The sequence below is a fragment of the Hypanus sabinus genome, unplaced genomic scaffold, assembly GCF_030144855.1.
Source record: "Hypanus sabinus isolate sHypSab1 unplaced genomic scaffold, sHypSab1.hap1 scaffold_1435, whole genome shotgun sequence".
Classification (NCBI taxonomy): Eukaryota; Metazoa; Chordata; class Chondrichthyes; order Myliobatiformes; family Dasyatidae; genus Hypanus; species Hypanus sabinus.
This window is the reverse complement of record NW_026779508.1, coordinates 42,011-56,821: the sequence shown is the minus strand read 5'-3', so window position 1 is coordinate 56,821 and position 14,811 is coordinate 42,011. Positions and strand designations below refer to the sequence as shown.

Here is a 14,811-nt window from a genome sequence, read left to right as displayed (position 1 = left end):
TCATCAAATTTGCTGATGATACTAAGATTGGAGGTTTACTGTACAGTGAGTAAGGTTTTCAAAGCTTGCAGAGTGATTTGGACCAGTTGGAGGATTGGGCTGAAAATGGCAGATGGAGTTTAATGCGGACAAGTGTGATGTATTGCACTTCGGAAGATCAAACCAAATTAGAACATACAAGGTAAATGTTAGGACACAGAGGAGGGCAGTAGAACAGAGGGTTCTGGGAGTAAAGACACATAATTCCCTAAAAGTGGCGTCACAAGTAGATAGGGTCCTAAAGAGAGCTTTTGGTACATTGGCCTTTATAAATCAAAGTACTGAGTATAAGAGTTGGAATGTAAAGGTGAGGTTGTATAACACATTGGCGAGACCGAATTTAGAGTATTGTATGCAGTTTTGGTCACCTAATTACAACAAGGATATTAATAAGGTTGAACGAGTGAAGAGAAGGATTACAAATATGTTCCCGGAACTTGAGAAACTGAGTTACAGAGAAGATTTGGATAGGTTAGGACTTTATTCCCTGGCATGTAGGAAAATGAGAAGTGATTTGATAGAGGTGTATAAAATTATGATGGGTATAGATAGAAGGAATACAAGCAGGCTTTTTCCATTGCTAGGGGAGAAAATAACAGAGGTCATGGTTTAAGGGTGAAGGGGGAAAAGTTTAAAGGGAACATTGGGGAAATGCTTCTTCACGCAGAGAGTGGTGGGAGTGTGGAATGAGCTACCAGCTGAAGTGGTGAATGCGGGCTCACTTTTGACATTTAAGAAAAACTTGGACAGGTATATGGATGAGAGGTGTATAGCGGGATATAGGTCAGGTGCAGGTCAGTGCGACTAGGCAGAAAAATAGTTTGGCACAGCCAAGAAGGACCAGAAGTCCTGTTTCTGTGCTGTAATGTTCTACGGTTCTGCGGTTCTATCTGAGGTGAAAGAGGTGCTGTTGTGCCTTTTTTCACCACACAATTGATGTGTACAGACCACGTGAGGTCCTCAGTGATGTGAATGCCAAGGAACATAAAGCTGTTCACTGTCTCAACCCCAGATCCATTGATATCAGTGGGGGTTAGCCTATCTACATTTCTCTTGTCTTTGCGACATTGCATCCAGCTCCTTTGTTTTTGCGACATTGAGGGAGAAGTTGTTTTCTTGACACCTCTGTGTCAGGGTGATGACTTCTTCTGTGTAGGCTGGCTCGTTATTACTTGAGATTTGGCTAATAAATAAAGTATCCTTAGCAAATTTCGTTAGCAGAATAGAGCTGTGGGTGGCGACACAGTCATTCGCATACAGAGAGTAAAGGAGGGAGCTTAGGACACAGCCCTGAGGGGGTCCTGTGTTGAGGGTCAGAGGGGCAGAGATGAGGGAGAACACTCTTACCACCTGCCGACGATCTGGCAGGAAGTCCAGGATCCAGCTGCACAAGGCAGGGTCATGGCCGAGGTCTCTGAGCTTCTTGTCAAACCTGGAGGGAATGATGGTATTGAATGCTGAACTGTAGTCTAATAACATCATTCTCACATAATCATCCCTCTTCTCCAGATGTTTAAAGGACACTGTGCAGAGCAGTGGCTATTGTGTCAGCTGTTGATCGGTTGTGTCAGTAGGTGAATTGTAGGGGGTCCAGTGTGGGTGACAGCGTGATGCAGATGTCGTCCAGGACCAGCCTCTCAAAGCATTTGCTTATTACTGAGGTGAGTACGACAGGACGCCAGATGTTCATGCATGTTGCCTTAGTCGTTTTAGGTAGAGGAACAATGGTGGATGATTTGAAGCAGGAGGGAACTCTACATTGGGAGAGGGTGAGATTAAAAAATATCCGTAAATACACTGCTAGTTGTGCCGCGCGCATCCTGAGTACCCGCCCTGGGACGCCGTTCGGTCCCGCAGGCTTGCGACTGTCCACTCGTTGGAAACACCTGCGAACCTCAGCCTCAGAGATGACCAATGTGCAGGTCGCTTTGTCGGCTCTCCTCGGGGTCTCAGTGTTGGCGATATCGAACCGAGCGTAAAGAGACTTAGATCCTTTGGGAGACCGGTAGCTATGTTGGCAGCACCACTGCACTTAGCTCTGAAGTCTGCATTGGGGTGCAGATCTTTCCATAAGCAGTGTGCGTTGTTGGTGGAGAGCTGTGCCTGAATACGATCTCTGTATTGTCGTTTCGCTGCCTGGATGACATTGCACAATTCGGAGCTGAATTTCTTGAGCTCCTGCTGATCACCGGCAATGTAAGCAGTCGGTCACACGGCTATTGCTGTTCATACGGAACTGTTGATTCAAATTTTGTGGTTTTGGAAGTCCTGACCGATTTCTGAAGGGAATCATCCCCCCTCTGTGACAATAGCGCACAACTGGGGGATGTTGTTTTTACACAGCTGTGATAATAACAGCCAGGAACTCTCTTGGCAGCCAGAAAGGTTTACACAGCAGCACCAGGTACTCCAGATCCGGGGAACAAAAGGATTTGACGGAATGGACATTCTGGGGTTCCACCAACCATTAATGATCATGGAACATACCCTAAATCCTGTTCTCTTCCCAAATAGGTTTGCGTGTGTGTGTGTGTGTGTGTGTGTGTGTGTGTGTGTGTCTGTGAGGGGGGAGGGTGGTGGCACTGGATGATGACACGATTGTTGGTGACTGTCGGAGCCAATTCTGGATCTGTGGACGCGGGAGCAGTTGGGACAAAGGGACAGCTGGGATGCAGGCGCTTGGGTAGTTGGATCCTTCTTGCATCCTCTCTTTTCAGCAGTCGCTCTTCTGGGTTCCTCAAAATTCTTGGCTTTTCCGTGGATCAGCGGCTGCCACTCGTTGACCTCCATATTTGCCTGAGAGAGCCTCTGCTTAATTTGGTCCTTGTACCTCCTGCGCGGGGCACCACGATCTCTCTTGCCCTGAGAGAGTTCTCCGTAGAGTACTGCTTTCGGTAACCTGGAGTTCTCCATGCGAAGTACGTGGCCTGTCAGACAGCGGATCTGGCTGAGCAGCAAAGCGGCTTCAGGGCCTGGAAGTTGAACATATAGAGCTATGCATGTCTGTGTGATTATATGAAATATTAAACTAAGTAAGTATTGAAGAAATAGAAATTTAGAAAGAGATTAGTGAAACAGTATCGATGGGTCCAATGTCCATTCAGAAACTGGATGGCAGAGAAGTTGATCTGAATCGTTGAGTGTGCGCCTTGCTCCGATCCTGTACAATAGTCCTCATGAACCAGACGGTGATGCAGCCAGTTACAATGCTCTGCAAGTCACACCTGTAGAAATATTCGAGTGATGTTGGAAACTCCTGAAGAAATATAGCCACTGTTGTGCCTTCTTTGAAGCTGCATCGATATACTGGGTCCAGGTTAGATATTGGGAGACACTGACAGCCAGAAGTTTGGAATTGCTCACTCTTTCCACATCAGATACCTTTATAAGGACTGGTGTGTTGTATTCCCTCATCTCGCCTTTTCTGAAATCCACAATTAGCTCTATTGACATATTTTCATAACGCAAGCAGGATTCAGCACTCCATACACGCATGTGCAAATCCGATAAGGGGTACACATCACTGAACGAAAAGATTAGCCCATAAAAAAAGAAGAAACTATCATAATAGTAGAAAATGTTAAGCAATGGAAGAGTCTGGCTTCCCGCTGAAGACATCCACACGATCTGAGCCGACTCGGTGTCGACAAGGAAGCGTTAAGCCACTGGCTCAGAGTTGGAGAACTCTTCCCAGAAACAGAAGTGATCATTGTCGCAATACAGGACAAGGTTGTTAACACATGTAGTTATCAAAAATACAGAATAAACGACCAATTGTTTCAAGACGATAAATACTTAAAATGACAAGAGAAACCTGAAACAATCCGACTTTAAAAGATCCTTCAGTAGTTTAACTGAATCTCATTACTCGCACAAGTAACATCAAGTGGTAGACAACATTCACAAAAACATTGCTTAAACTACAACTGATAAAAAACACCACAACTTACAGTAAGTACAAGCCTGCTCCACTTTTAGAGTCCTCTCGGAATCCTTCATATCATACTGCGTCCGATCATTATTTCAGATAGCGTAACTCATGGTATGCATTCGGATGTAATTTTACAAGCAAAAGCAACTTTTTAAATGTATAGCCATTCCAAACACACATAACTTACAGAAATGAATTAGTAAAAAAATGCCAGAAATATGTTGAATTAAAAGGACAAAATGAATGACTACGGAACACGAACAGGGTATTCGTTATCCCAATCGTAATATCAATAACTTATATCATCCTAAAGGCTTTACAGAATAGTATTAATAAATTAGGCCCACGGGGAAATACTTGTGTAAATCCTCGAAAACCCACAAAACTATACACCACGAGGATAATCTGAATTCTGCTATCAATTGAGACATGAGTGTGCTTGGCTATGCCTGTACCTCAAGTTTTACCAGTTTAGGCTAAGATGCTGATGATGATGATGATGATGATGATGATGATGATGATGATGATAGTAATAATAATAATAATAATAATAATAATAATAATAATAATAACAACAACAATAATAATAATAATAATAATAATAATAACAACAACAACTTATTTATAAAGCACCTTTCATCCAGGCGATGCCATTCAAACCACATCACAACGGGATAAACTTATTTTCTAGTGCAAACATAGTCCCAAAAAAACTCAACGCTGACCTCCCAATGATCCTTTGACCTGATACCTTATTGTCTGCCTCGGAAAGAGTTTGGGAGTAAACACAGTGGGACAATTCTTGACCTGGAGCCCCTAAGTGAGTGTTAAATGGTGTTCAACGCAGACTGGCATATCCTACGACACCTCTGGTGCCAGGCTGCGTCAGTCTGTGCCGTTCCTTTGTGTTCAGCAGATGCATGGAGAGAGGGAGCTTGCTACATCGGCAAAAGCTTCCTCTCCATATCGGTGTGTCCTGACTTGCAGGGGCAGGACATCCACGGTCGACTCTGACGGACGGAGGCCTCACAAGAAAGCAAAACTGATGAGTAGCAGTTACCAAGACTTCACCACCCTCTCCCACAAACACGAGGTACATTACTGAGACAGACGCTTGTGGCTTCTTCCATTAACAGAGATTTCATCTTCCCACCAATCCTCCATCACTGCGATTTAAAACTAACCATTTTCTTTCTTGTCATTCTGATGGGTTATCGATCCACAACTTCACTGTGATTCTCCCCAAAACGCTGCCCGACTTGAGTATTTCCCGCGTATTCTGCTCCTGTTTTGATGCAAGAGCAGTGGACACCTGTGACTCCCCAATGTGCAGCTTTGCCAAAATGCACAGTGTCCTGCTCTCCATATTTCCACACCACATCAACATTAACATCGTCTGTTAATGATGCAAACAATGCTTTAAATATAGTGAAATGTGTAACGGGAGTGCAGTCAGGATTGCAATAGAATATTCAAGATTCGAAAACTTTATTGTCATTCTAACTGTACATCAGCTCTGCAGGGCAGAATGAGACAGCGTTTCCCAGTAGCAATGCAATCATGACTTAACAAACGCAACAATAAAAAGTAAAACACAACAGCCACAAGTCTGTTAAAATCAAGTTACAAGTGTCCAGTGCAAGTTAAAAGTATCCAAAGCAGAATCAGGTCCAGCAGCTATTTAGCGTCTGACTGCCTGTGGGAGGAAGCTGTTTAGTGGCCTTGTGGTTTTAATGCTCCTGTCGCGTTTGCCTGATGGCAGAAGAACAAAAAGTTCATGGAGAGGGTGTGAGGGGTGTTTAATGATGTACCGTGTCTTCTGGAGGCATCGACTCTGAAAGAGGACTTGGACAGAAGGTAGGGAGACGCCAATAACTTTCTCTGCTCCCCTAACCACCCTCTGCAAGGTTTTTCTGTCGGCAGTACTGCCGCTGGAGAAACAGGTTGTGATGCAAAAGGTCAGCACACTCTCAACCACACCTCTGTAGAACGTAGTTAAGATGTTAGTGAGGAGTGATGCTTGTTTAAGCTTCCTCAAAAAGTGCAGTCAGGGGAATGTTCATATCCACAAATAACTAGAACCAAAAAATGAGGATTGGACATTTTAAAGGAAATCCGTTGCTGTCAATTCCGGTGTCTGTGAACAGAATTTTTCTTTCCGTCCTAATATCCATGGAAACATTGAATTTATTCACGTAATCTCAAACACTGAATGTTGAAATGCAGTTATAAAGTTCTTTGTCAGATGAGCCATTTAACATTTTGAATATGTTCTCTGTTCCCATGGAAAGTGTTCATCAGAAACACAAGGAGACTCTGCGGGCACGAACTGAAACACTGAGAGTGAACACGATCCTGATGAGGGAGAAGGAGAAGGTTTTCCAGCTGGTTGATCGATACGCTGAGCTCACGGTCATTTCTAGTGTTCGAGATCGGAGACTTGTGGAACATGAGCTGCTGGCAAGAGGCAGAGACCACGAGGAGTGTAGAGAGAAACATCTCCGCGGAGAGCTGGAAAAAATCCGGACTGATCAGTTGATCCAGAGCAGCTTTTCCCGGAGTAAATCCAAATCTGGAAGTTCAGCAGCAGTGGCGGGAGTCCCAGGGATCGGGAAAACAACAATGGTACAAAAGATTGTTTATGACTGGGCCAAGGGGATAATATACGAGCAGTTCCAGTTTGTCTTCAGTTTCAAATTCCGGGATTTAAACACCATTAACTGCAGAACAAACCTGAGGGAACTGATTCTGGATCAGTATCCTTACTTTGGGAATATCCTGAGAGAGGTCTGGAAGAACCCAGAGGGATTGCTGTTCATATTCGATGGTTTGGATGAATTCAAGCACAGAATCGATTTTGCTGACAGTCGGAGAGATACAGAACCCAAGCACCAGTGCCCAGATCCCGAGTGGTGGTGTGAAGTGTCTGACATTGTGTACAGTTTAATCCAGGGCAAGCTGCTCCCAGGGTGTTCAGTGCTGGTGACCACCCGTCCCACTGCGTTACATTTATTGGAAAAGGCGGATATCAGTGTCTGGGCTGAAATCCTGGGATTTGTTGGTGAGGAACGGAAGGAATATTTCATCAGACATTTTGAAGATCAGACGGTGGCGGAAGCTGTTTTCAATTATGTGAAGGAGAACGAGATCCTGTACACCATGAGCTACAACCCCTCCTACTGCTGGATCCTCGCCCTGGCACTGGGCTCCTTCTTCATACAAAGAGTCAGGGACCCGCAACGAGTTCCCAAGACCATCACCCAACTGTACTCCTACTATATTTACAACATCCTGAAAAGCCACGGCCGTAAGATTGAAAATCTCCGTGATGTGTTACTCAGGGTTGGTCAGATGGCCTTCAGAGGAGTGTCCGGGAAGAAGATTGTGTTTACAGATGGAGACCTGATCAACGACAATCTGCAGCCTTCCCAGTTCCTGTCCGGGTTCCTGATGGAGCTTTTGGAGAGAGAAGATTCTGCCCTGAGTGTGGTGTACACATTCCCACACCTCACCATCCAAGAGTTTGTAGCTGCAGTCGCACAATTCCTGACGATACATCCCGGGGATATCCTGAAATTCCTCACTGAAGCCCACAACACGACAGATGGGCGATTTGACATATTTCTCCGTTTTATTGCTGGTCTCTCCTCACCAATGACAACTTGGGGCCTGGAGGAGTTTCTGGGCCCATTTCCTCATGAAACAACCTGCCGAGTGATTGATTGGGTGAGGGAGGAGTTTAAACGCCAGAGAGGAAACAGTGGGAGTGAAGCTGGTAAAAGGAGACTCCTGAACGCATTGCACTATCTGTTTGAGTCTCAAAATCGTGGACTGGCTCGGGAAACACTGGGATCTGTGGAAGTACTTTCATTCCGTGAAATGCCACTGACCCCGATTGACTGCGTGGTCCTGTCTCATGTCATTGGACTCTGTGATATCATAAAACACCTCTGTTTTTGGAACTGCCGCATTCAGTTTGAAGGAATACAGCGGCTGGGATCGGGGCTACACAAGTGTCAGGAGTTGAGGTAACCAGATTTCTCTCTCACTCTGAAATGTGAAACTGTTCCATTGTGTTGTTTCAATGCTAAGGAAATTGGGTAAAATCGAAGTAAATCAGATTGCGAAAAATTGTGACAAATGACCAGTGGACCGGTCAGTAATTCCACAAGGACAAGCGGGTTCGGTGGTTTTTTCTGATGGGATTTGGAGATTAATCAGACCATGAACAATAGCCATTCGTTTAATGGTAGTAACAGGAATGGCCGTTTCTCGCTTCCTGTGAGACGTCCATTGACATTGTTCCTTCTCACTGTTAATGACACCCATGCCAACACTGACTTCAAGGAGGAATGCAGGAACCTCCCACCCTTCTCCCGTTGAGGGACAAGAGAGTCTGAGCTGACTTTCCCAGTGAGAGGTTTAGAAATGCTGCTGTGAGATTGGCCTCCTCTGCCCTTCCCTGTGACAGACTATCTCCATCTCTCCACCTGTGTGACATTTCTCACTCCCCAGTACCCAGTCACCATGTGGGCACCTTTTCTTCCGATTGTGGACGTCAGTTTAGACCAACCTCTCCCAAGGATCTACTAAAGGTACATCCGCATCACCACCTCTTGTGGGAACATCTTTTCTCATCACGACACTCCTGTGGGATCTCTGTGCACACTTCCATGGCCACTGTTGGACCTCTCTGCAGAAGTCTCGTTCCTCCTGTGCGTTAATTTCTCCCATCCTTCTGTCGGGTCTTTCGTCCCCACCCCATTTCCCTTGTGAGTATCACTCTTCCCCATCTACCTTCCTGCTGTGGGTTCTCTCTTCCATGTCCATCTTCGCCCTATGGGATGTCCCTTCCCCACTCCCTTTCCCCTGTGAGCGGTGTCTCTCTTCCTCCTGTCCCTTCCCACTGTGGGGATCCCTCTTCCCCATCCCCTCTGCTGTCAGTTCTCTTCTCTCTTCCCCGTGCTCCTCCCCATGTGATATCTCTAATCTCCACCCCCATTACCTTGTGGGAACTCTTCTCGAATCTCCTTCCTCCGGTGGGATCTCAATTCTCTCTTCCCATTCGTTCCTTTGGATCTCTCTTCCCCATCTCCTTCCACCAGTGATCTTTATTCCCGAACTCCTTCCTCCTGTGGGGATCACTTCCCCATCCCCCTTCCTCTGTTGGGTTCTCCCTTGTTCATTACCTTCCTCCTGTGGGGTTCTCTCTTGCCCATCCCCATTCCGCCAATAGGAATCTCTCTTCCTCATTCCGCTTTCTCCTCTAGAGTCTCTCTTCCCCATTTCCATTCCTGCTGTGTGGAATCACTCTTCCCCAACCCCTTCATCCTGTGGGATCTCTCTTCCCCATCCCCCTTCATCCTCTCGGGATCACTCTCCTTCCTCCGGTGGGGATCATTTTTCCCACCACTTTTCCTGCGTTGGGGGTCTGCGCGCATCTCCCATGGAGATTTTCCAACCCACGATTCCTCATCTCAGAGGGGTGTTCTCTCACCCTTCAACCCTGCCCCTTCTGACATTCTCACATCAGGAACACTATTCTAACTGTTGGGGAAGGAGACAGATTATGGGAAATTACAGAGTCACACTGACAGTAAATTACTGACATTCCGTGGTGAAATTTGACAGTGATGGGAATTCCGATCAGTGATCTACTGAAGGGCTTCCTGTTTCCTGAAATATCCGAATGAGAGATAATCCCTCAGACCCACGGTTTCAATCTCTTTTTTCATTAGTTTGTCTCTTTGTGTTTAGACTTGGGGGGAATGACCTGGGAGATTCAGGAGTGAAACTGGTGTCTGAGGCTCTGAGGAACCCGGAATGTAAAATACAGAAACTGCGGTAAGTACCAGACTGTGGGAGATTGTGTTTACAGTCACTGGGTGTCAGAAATTGAACATCAAGCTGACAGGTGTAAGTGCTACACCTGTCCCTACACCTCCTCTCTTACCACCGTTCAGGGCCCCAAACAGTCTTTCCAGGTGAGGTGACACTTCACTTGTGAATCTGTTATTGCATCCGGTGCTCCCGTTGCGGCCTTCTCTACATCGGCGAGACCCGACGCAGATTGGGGTACCGCTTCGTCAAGCACCTCCCCACCAACCGCCTCAACAGTCAGGATCTCCAGTCGCCACCAACTTCAACTCTCTTTCACATTCCCATTCGGTTATGTCCATACATGGCCTCCTCTACTGGCATGATGAGGCTAAACTCAAACTACAGGAGCAACACCTCATATACCGTCTGGGTAGTCTCCAGCCCCTTGGTATGAACATCGAATTCTCCAACATTCCGGTAACTCCCTCCCCCTCCCTTCTCCATGCTACTTTAACTCTGTCTCCTCTTCTAGCTGCCTATCACCTCTCACAGGATTCTGCGTTCTTCTACTACCCATAGTGCTTTCCCCTTACATTCCTTCTGCACCTCTCCTGCCTATCCCTCCCCGCTTCCCATCTCCCACCCCTTGATCTTTCCTCTGACTGGAATTCCACCCGACACATTCCACCACCCCCCACCCTCCTTCTTTATTGCTGCCCTACCCTATCCTTCTTCAGTCCTAACCAAGGGACTCGGCCCGAAACGTTTCAACAGATGCAGCCCGACCTGCTGAGTTCATCCAGCTTTTGTAGGTGTTGAAGCTGATCAGTAATTGTGTTACTGATAAACACTGGGAATTTCTGATGTCTCCTGTCTGTGTCTCCTTCAACCTCTCTCTCATCCCCAGGTTGAACGATGTCGGTCTCACAGATTCTGGTGCTGAGGATTTCGCCTCCGCTCTCAGTACAAACCGAACACTGACGGAGCTGAACCTGAGTGTTAATAAACTGGGAGATTCAGGAGTGAAACTGGTGTCTGCGGCTCTTGGAAACCCGGAGTGTAAAATGCGGAAACTATGGTAAGTACCAGACTGTGGGAGATTGTGTTTACAGTCACTGTGTGTCTGACATTTGACATTGATATGATCAGTAGTTGTATTACTGATAAACACTGCGGATTTGTATCGTCTCCTGTCTCTCTGTGTCTTTCACCCTCACTCTCTCATCTTCAGGCTTTGGAATGTTGGTCTCACGGATTCTGGTGCCGAGGATCTCGTCTCGGCTCTCCGTACAAACCCATCACTGACAGAGCTGGACCTGAGATCAAACTCGCTTACGGACCGATCTGTCTCCACTCTCCGTCACCTCATACTGACCTTCCCAAGTCTGGCCAATATCGAGTGAGTATTCTTGTTAATGATCAGTGTGATAAAATATCAGTGGATACGCGGGTTCACCTGTGATATTTGTTTGTCAGCTTTTTTGAAATATTATCCCCAGTTCGCTGTTACAGTCACTGTTGTATCATTTGTTTATTTCCTCTGTATTCTTCCCTCTGTTTCAGACTGTGGAGCAATCACTTCAGTGAGACTGGGGAGATGGAACTGAAGTCTCTGCAGGAACTCAGACCCGGACTGACAGTGAACCTGTGAACATCTGAATGTGTGAACATCTGCACTCAAGGGATGGGGACATTTTGATCGATTCTTCACCATCCCCTTTAATGACAATGCTTCATATTTAGTTCCCAGTGGTTTTAACGGGTCACGTTTCCAACCAAACACTCTCTGATGTCGGAGGTGTTTCCGCAGGCATGTAATTCCCCTTTGGGACCAGCGGCGCTATTTCTGCTGGATGTCCCAGTACGAGAGTTCATTTAAGTGAGGCCTTGGGGAAGTACACGGATAGAAGGAGCCCGGTGGGGGGAAGGGAGCTCAGTCTGGCACACCAGTGTCTGGGGTGGAATTATCATGAGAGAGAATAGTTTTTGCTCACTATGCTGAGGACAATACATTTAGGGGTCTGTCCGATATAATGATGTTAAATAGATAAATACCTTGGTAGCGGCCCTGGAACTGCAGCGATCTCGGACACTGTCCTGAAATGTGATTTTATAATGATCTGATCCCTGATGCGGAGTGATGGTGAGAAACAGGACTGATCATTCAATCTGTTACTCGTTGTCGCTGGTCAGTTAATTGTGTGTGACTCTGAGTGAATCAGGAACAGCCTATTTATTCCCGCAAGTTAGCAGGTTACACGTTGTTTAATTTACATTTGTCATGATGAAATCAATAAACTGTTGTAGCTTCCTGTCGTGGTATTGGACTTGATTTGAGCTTGCTCGGGAATCCCATCACCCCCAGTGATGCAGAGCTTCACTCAGAGGCACAGCAGTGTCTCAATCTGCTACCCAGGATCTCGTAACCCCCACAGCACCCTTGCTGAGCCCACGCTTTTCTCGCTGAAAATGAGTCAGCTGAGGCTGAGGACAAGCTTGATCCCAGTGAGATAAGGCCGGGTAAACTCCTTTTATTAATCTAATTAATTTAGAAGTAGGTATTGCAGGCAGCAGTTTGGGTAGTCGAGTGCTCCGCTTGCAGTATGTGGGAAGTCACGGCAAGCACTGTTGTCCCTGATGACTAGATCTGTAAAAGGTGCATCCAGCTGCAGCTCTTGACAAACCGTGTTAGGGAACTGGAGCTAGGTCTGGATGAACTTTGGATCATTTGGGAGACAGAGGCAGAAATAGGCAGGTGTTTCAGAGAGATGGTCACCCCTAAAAGTCAGGAGGCAGGTTGCTGGATGACTCAGGAGAAGGAAGGGGAATAGACAGGAAGAGCAGTGCACACCTCTGGCCGTTCCCAGCAACAATAAGTGTACCATTTTGGATACTGTCGGTGGGGACGACCTACCAGGAACTAATTGTAGTGGCCACGTTTCTGGCACCGAGACAGGACCCTCAGCTCTGAAAGGGAGGAGGGAAAAGAAGAGAACAGTTGTGATGGGGGATACGGCAGCTAGGGGGACAGATAAGAGGATCTGTCGGAGATATCGAGAATCTCGGATGGTCTGTTGCCTCCCTGGTGCCAGGGTCCGCGATATCTCGGATCGAGTTCTCAGTATTCTCAAGAGGGAGGGTGCGCAACCAGATGTTGTGGTCCATGTTGGGACCAATGAAGCGGGTAGGAAGAAGAAGGAGGTCCTGCAGAGAGAATTTAGGGAGTTAGGTGCAAAGTTAAAGGACAGGTCCTCCAGGGTTGCAATCTCAGGATTGCTCCCCATGCCACGTGCTCGTGAGGCTAGAAATAGGAAGATAATGCAGCTAAATACGTGGCTAAGGAGATGGAGCAGGAGGGAGGGCTTAATGATTCCGGCTAATTGGGCTTCCTTACATGTAAGGTGGGACCTGTTCCGACGGGACGTTTTGCACCTGAACTGGAAGGTAACATCTTTGTGGGTAGGTTAGCTAGTGATGCTCTGGCGGTGTTTAAACTAGATTTGCAGGTGGAGGGGAACTAAAGTGTTAGAACATATGGTGAGGTGGAGGAGAATAAAGTCCATGCGAGGACTGCTTGTGTAAACTGAAATCAAAGGTTTGTATGTGATAGAAATGTTCTCAGGTGCCAAACTGAAGAGACTGGAGAAGAGGCGCCTGGCTCTGAAATAGAGAAAGATAGGAGACAGAGTGTGAGGGAGTATAGACAGGTGATAGAGAAGGGACGCGCTCAGAACGAAGGTTTGAGATGTATATTTTAACGCAAGGAGTGTTGTGAACAAAGCAGATGAGCTCAGAGCGTTGATCAGTACTTGGAGATATGATGTGGAGACCATTAGAGAGACTTGGATGGCTCAGGGACAGGAATGATTACTTCAAGTGCCGTGTTTTACATGATTCAGGAAGGACAGGGAGGGAGGCAAAAGAGATGGGGGCGTGGCACTGTTGATCAGAGAAAATGTCACGGCTGCCGAAAACTAGACGTCATGAAGGGATTGACTACGGTGTTTGTGGGTGGAGATTAGGAACAGGAAGGGGTCAATAACTTTACAGGGTGTTTTTTATAGGCCGCTCAATAGTAACAGGTATATGGAAGAGCAGATAGGGAAACAGATCCTGGTAAGGGGCAATAATAACAGAGTTGTCCTGATCGGAGAGTTCAATTTCCCAAATATAGATTGAAATTTCCCTGGAGCAAAGTGTATAGATGGGGGGGGGGTGGAGTTCTTTAGGTCTGTTCAGGAAGGTTTCCTGACACAATATGTAGATAAGCCTACAAGAGGAGAGGCTGTACTTGATTTGGTATTGGGAAATGAACCTGGTCAAGTGTCAGAACTCTCAGTAGTAGAGAATTTTGGAGATAGTGATCATAATTCTATCTCCTTAACCATAGCATTGGAGACAGATTGGAATAGACAAGTTAGAAAACCGTTTAATTGGTGTAAGGGGAATTACGAGGCACTCAGGCAGGAAAATAGGAAGCTTAAATTGGAAACAGATGTTCTCAGGGAAAAGTACGGAAGAAATGTGGCAAATGTTCAGGGAATTTTTGTGTGAAGTTCTGCATAGGAACGTTCCAATTAGATAGCAAAGTTATGGTAGGGTGTAGTAACCGTGGAGCAAACAGGCTGTAATAAACCTGGTCAGGATGAAAAGAAGAGCTTATGAAAGGTTCAGAGAGCTAGGTAATGTAAACACAAGGAAACAGTTAACATTGCAGCCATATAGGACCCTGTTCAGACACCACTTGGAGTACTGTAAACACGAGGAGATCTGCTGATGCTGGAAATTCAAGCAACACACACAAGATGCTGGTAGAACGCAGCAGGCCGCGCAGCATCTCTTGGAAGAAGAACAGTCGACGTTTCAGGCCGAGACCATTCGTAAGGACAATCTGCAATAAACGATAGTAAGATTTGAAAGTAGGAGAGAAAGGGTGAAATGCGAATTGCTAGGGGGAGGGGTAAAGCTAAGAACTGGAAAGGTGAGTGGGAAAAGGGATACAGAGCTGGAGAAGGGAAAGG

At 46.4% G+C, this 14,811-nt stretch overlaps 1 protein-coding gene across 1 annotated transcript in view; it reads left to right on the top strand.

Annotated features, from left to right (window-relative positions):
* LOC132386964 (NACHT, LRR and PYD domains-containing protein 3-like) overlaps positions 1-12,102 on the top strand; it is a 50,849-nt gene extending 38,747 nt beyond the window's left edge. The window contains exons 8-12 of the mRNA XM_059959323.1: positions 6,264-7,998; positions 9,728-9,814; positions 10,698-10,868; positions 11,022-11,189; positions 11,354-12,102. Coding sequence (XP_059815306.1) covers positions 6,264-7,998; positions 9,728-9,814; positions 10,698-10,868; positions 11,022-11,189; positions 11,354-11,441 — 2,249 coding nt within the window. The 3' untranslated portion in view covers positions 11,442-12,102. The remainder of the gene's footprint in view (positions 1-6,263; positions 7,999-9,727; positions 9,815-10,697; positions 10,869-11,021; positions 11,190-11,353) is intronic.
* Positions 12,103-14,811: the final 2,709 nt, after the last annotated feature.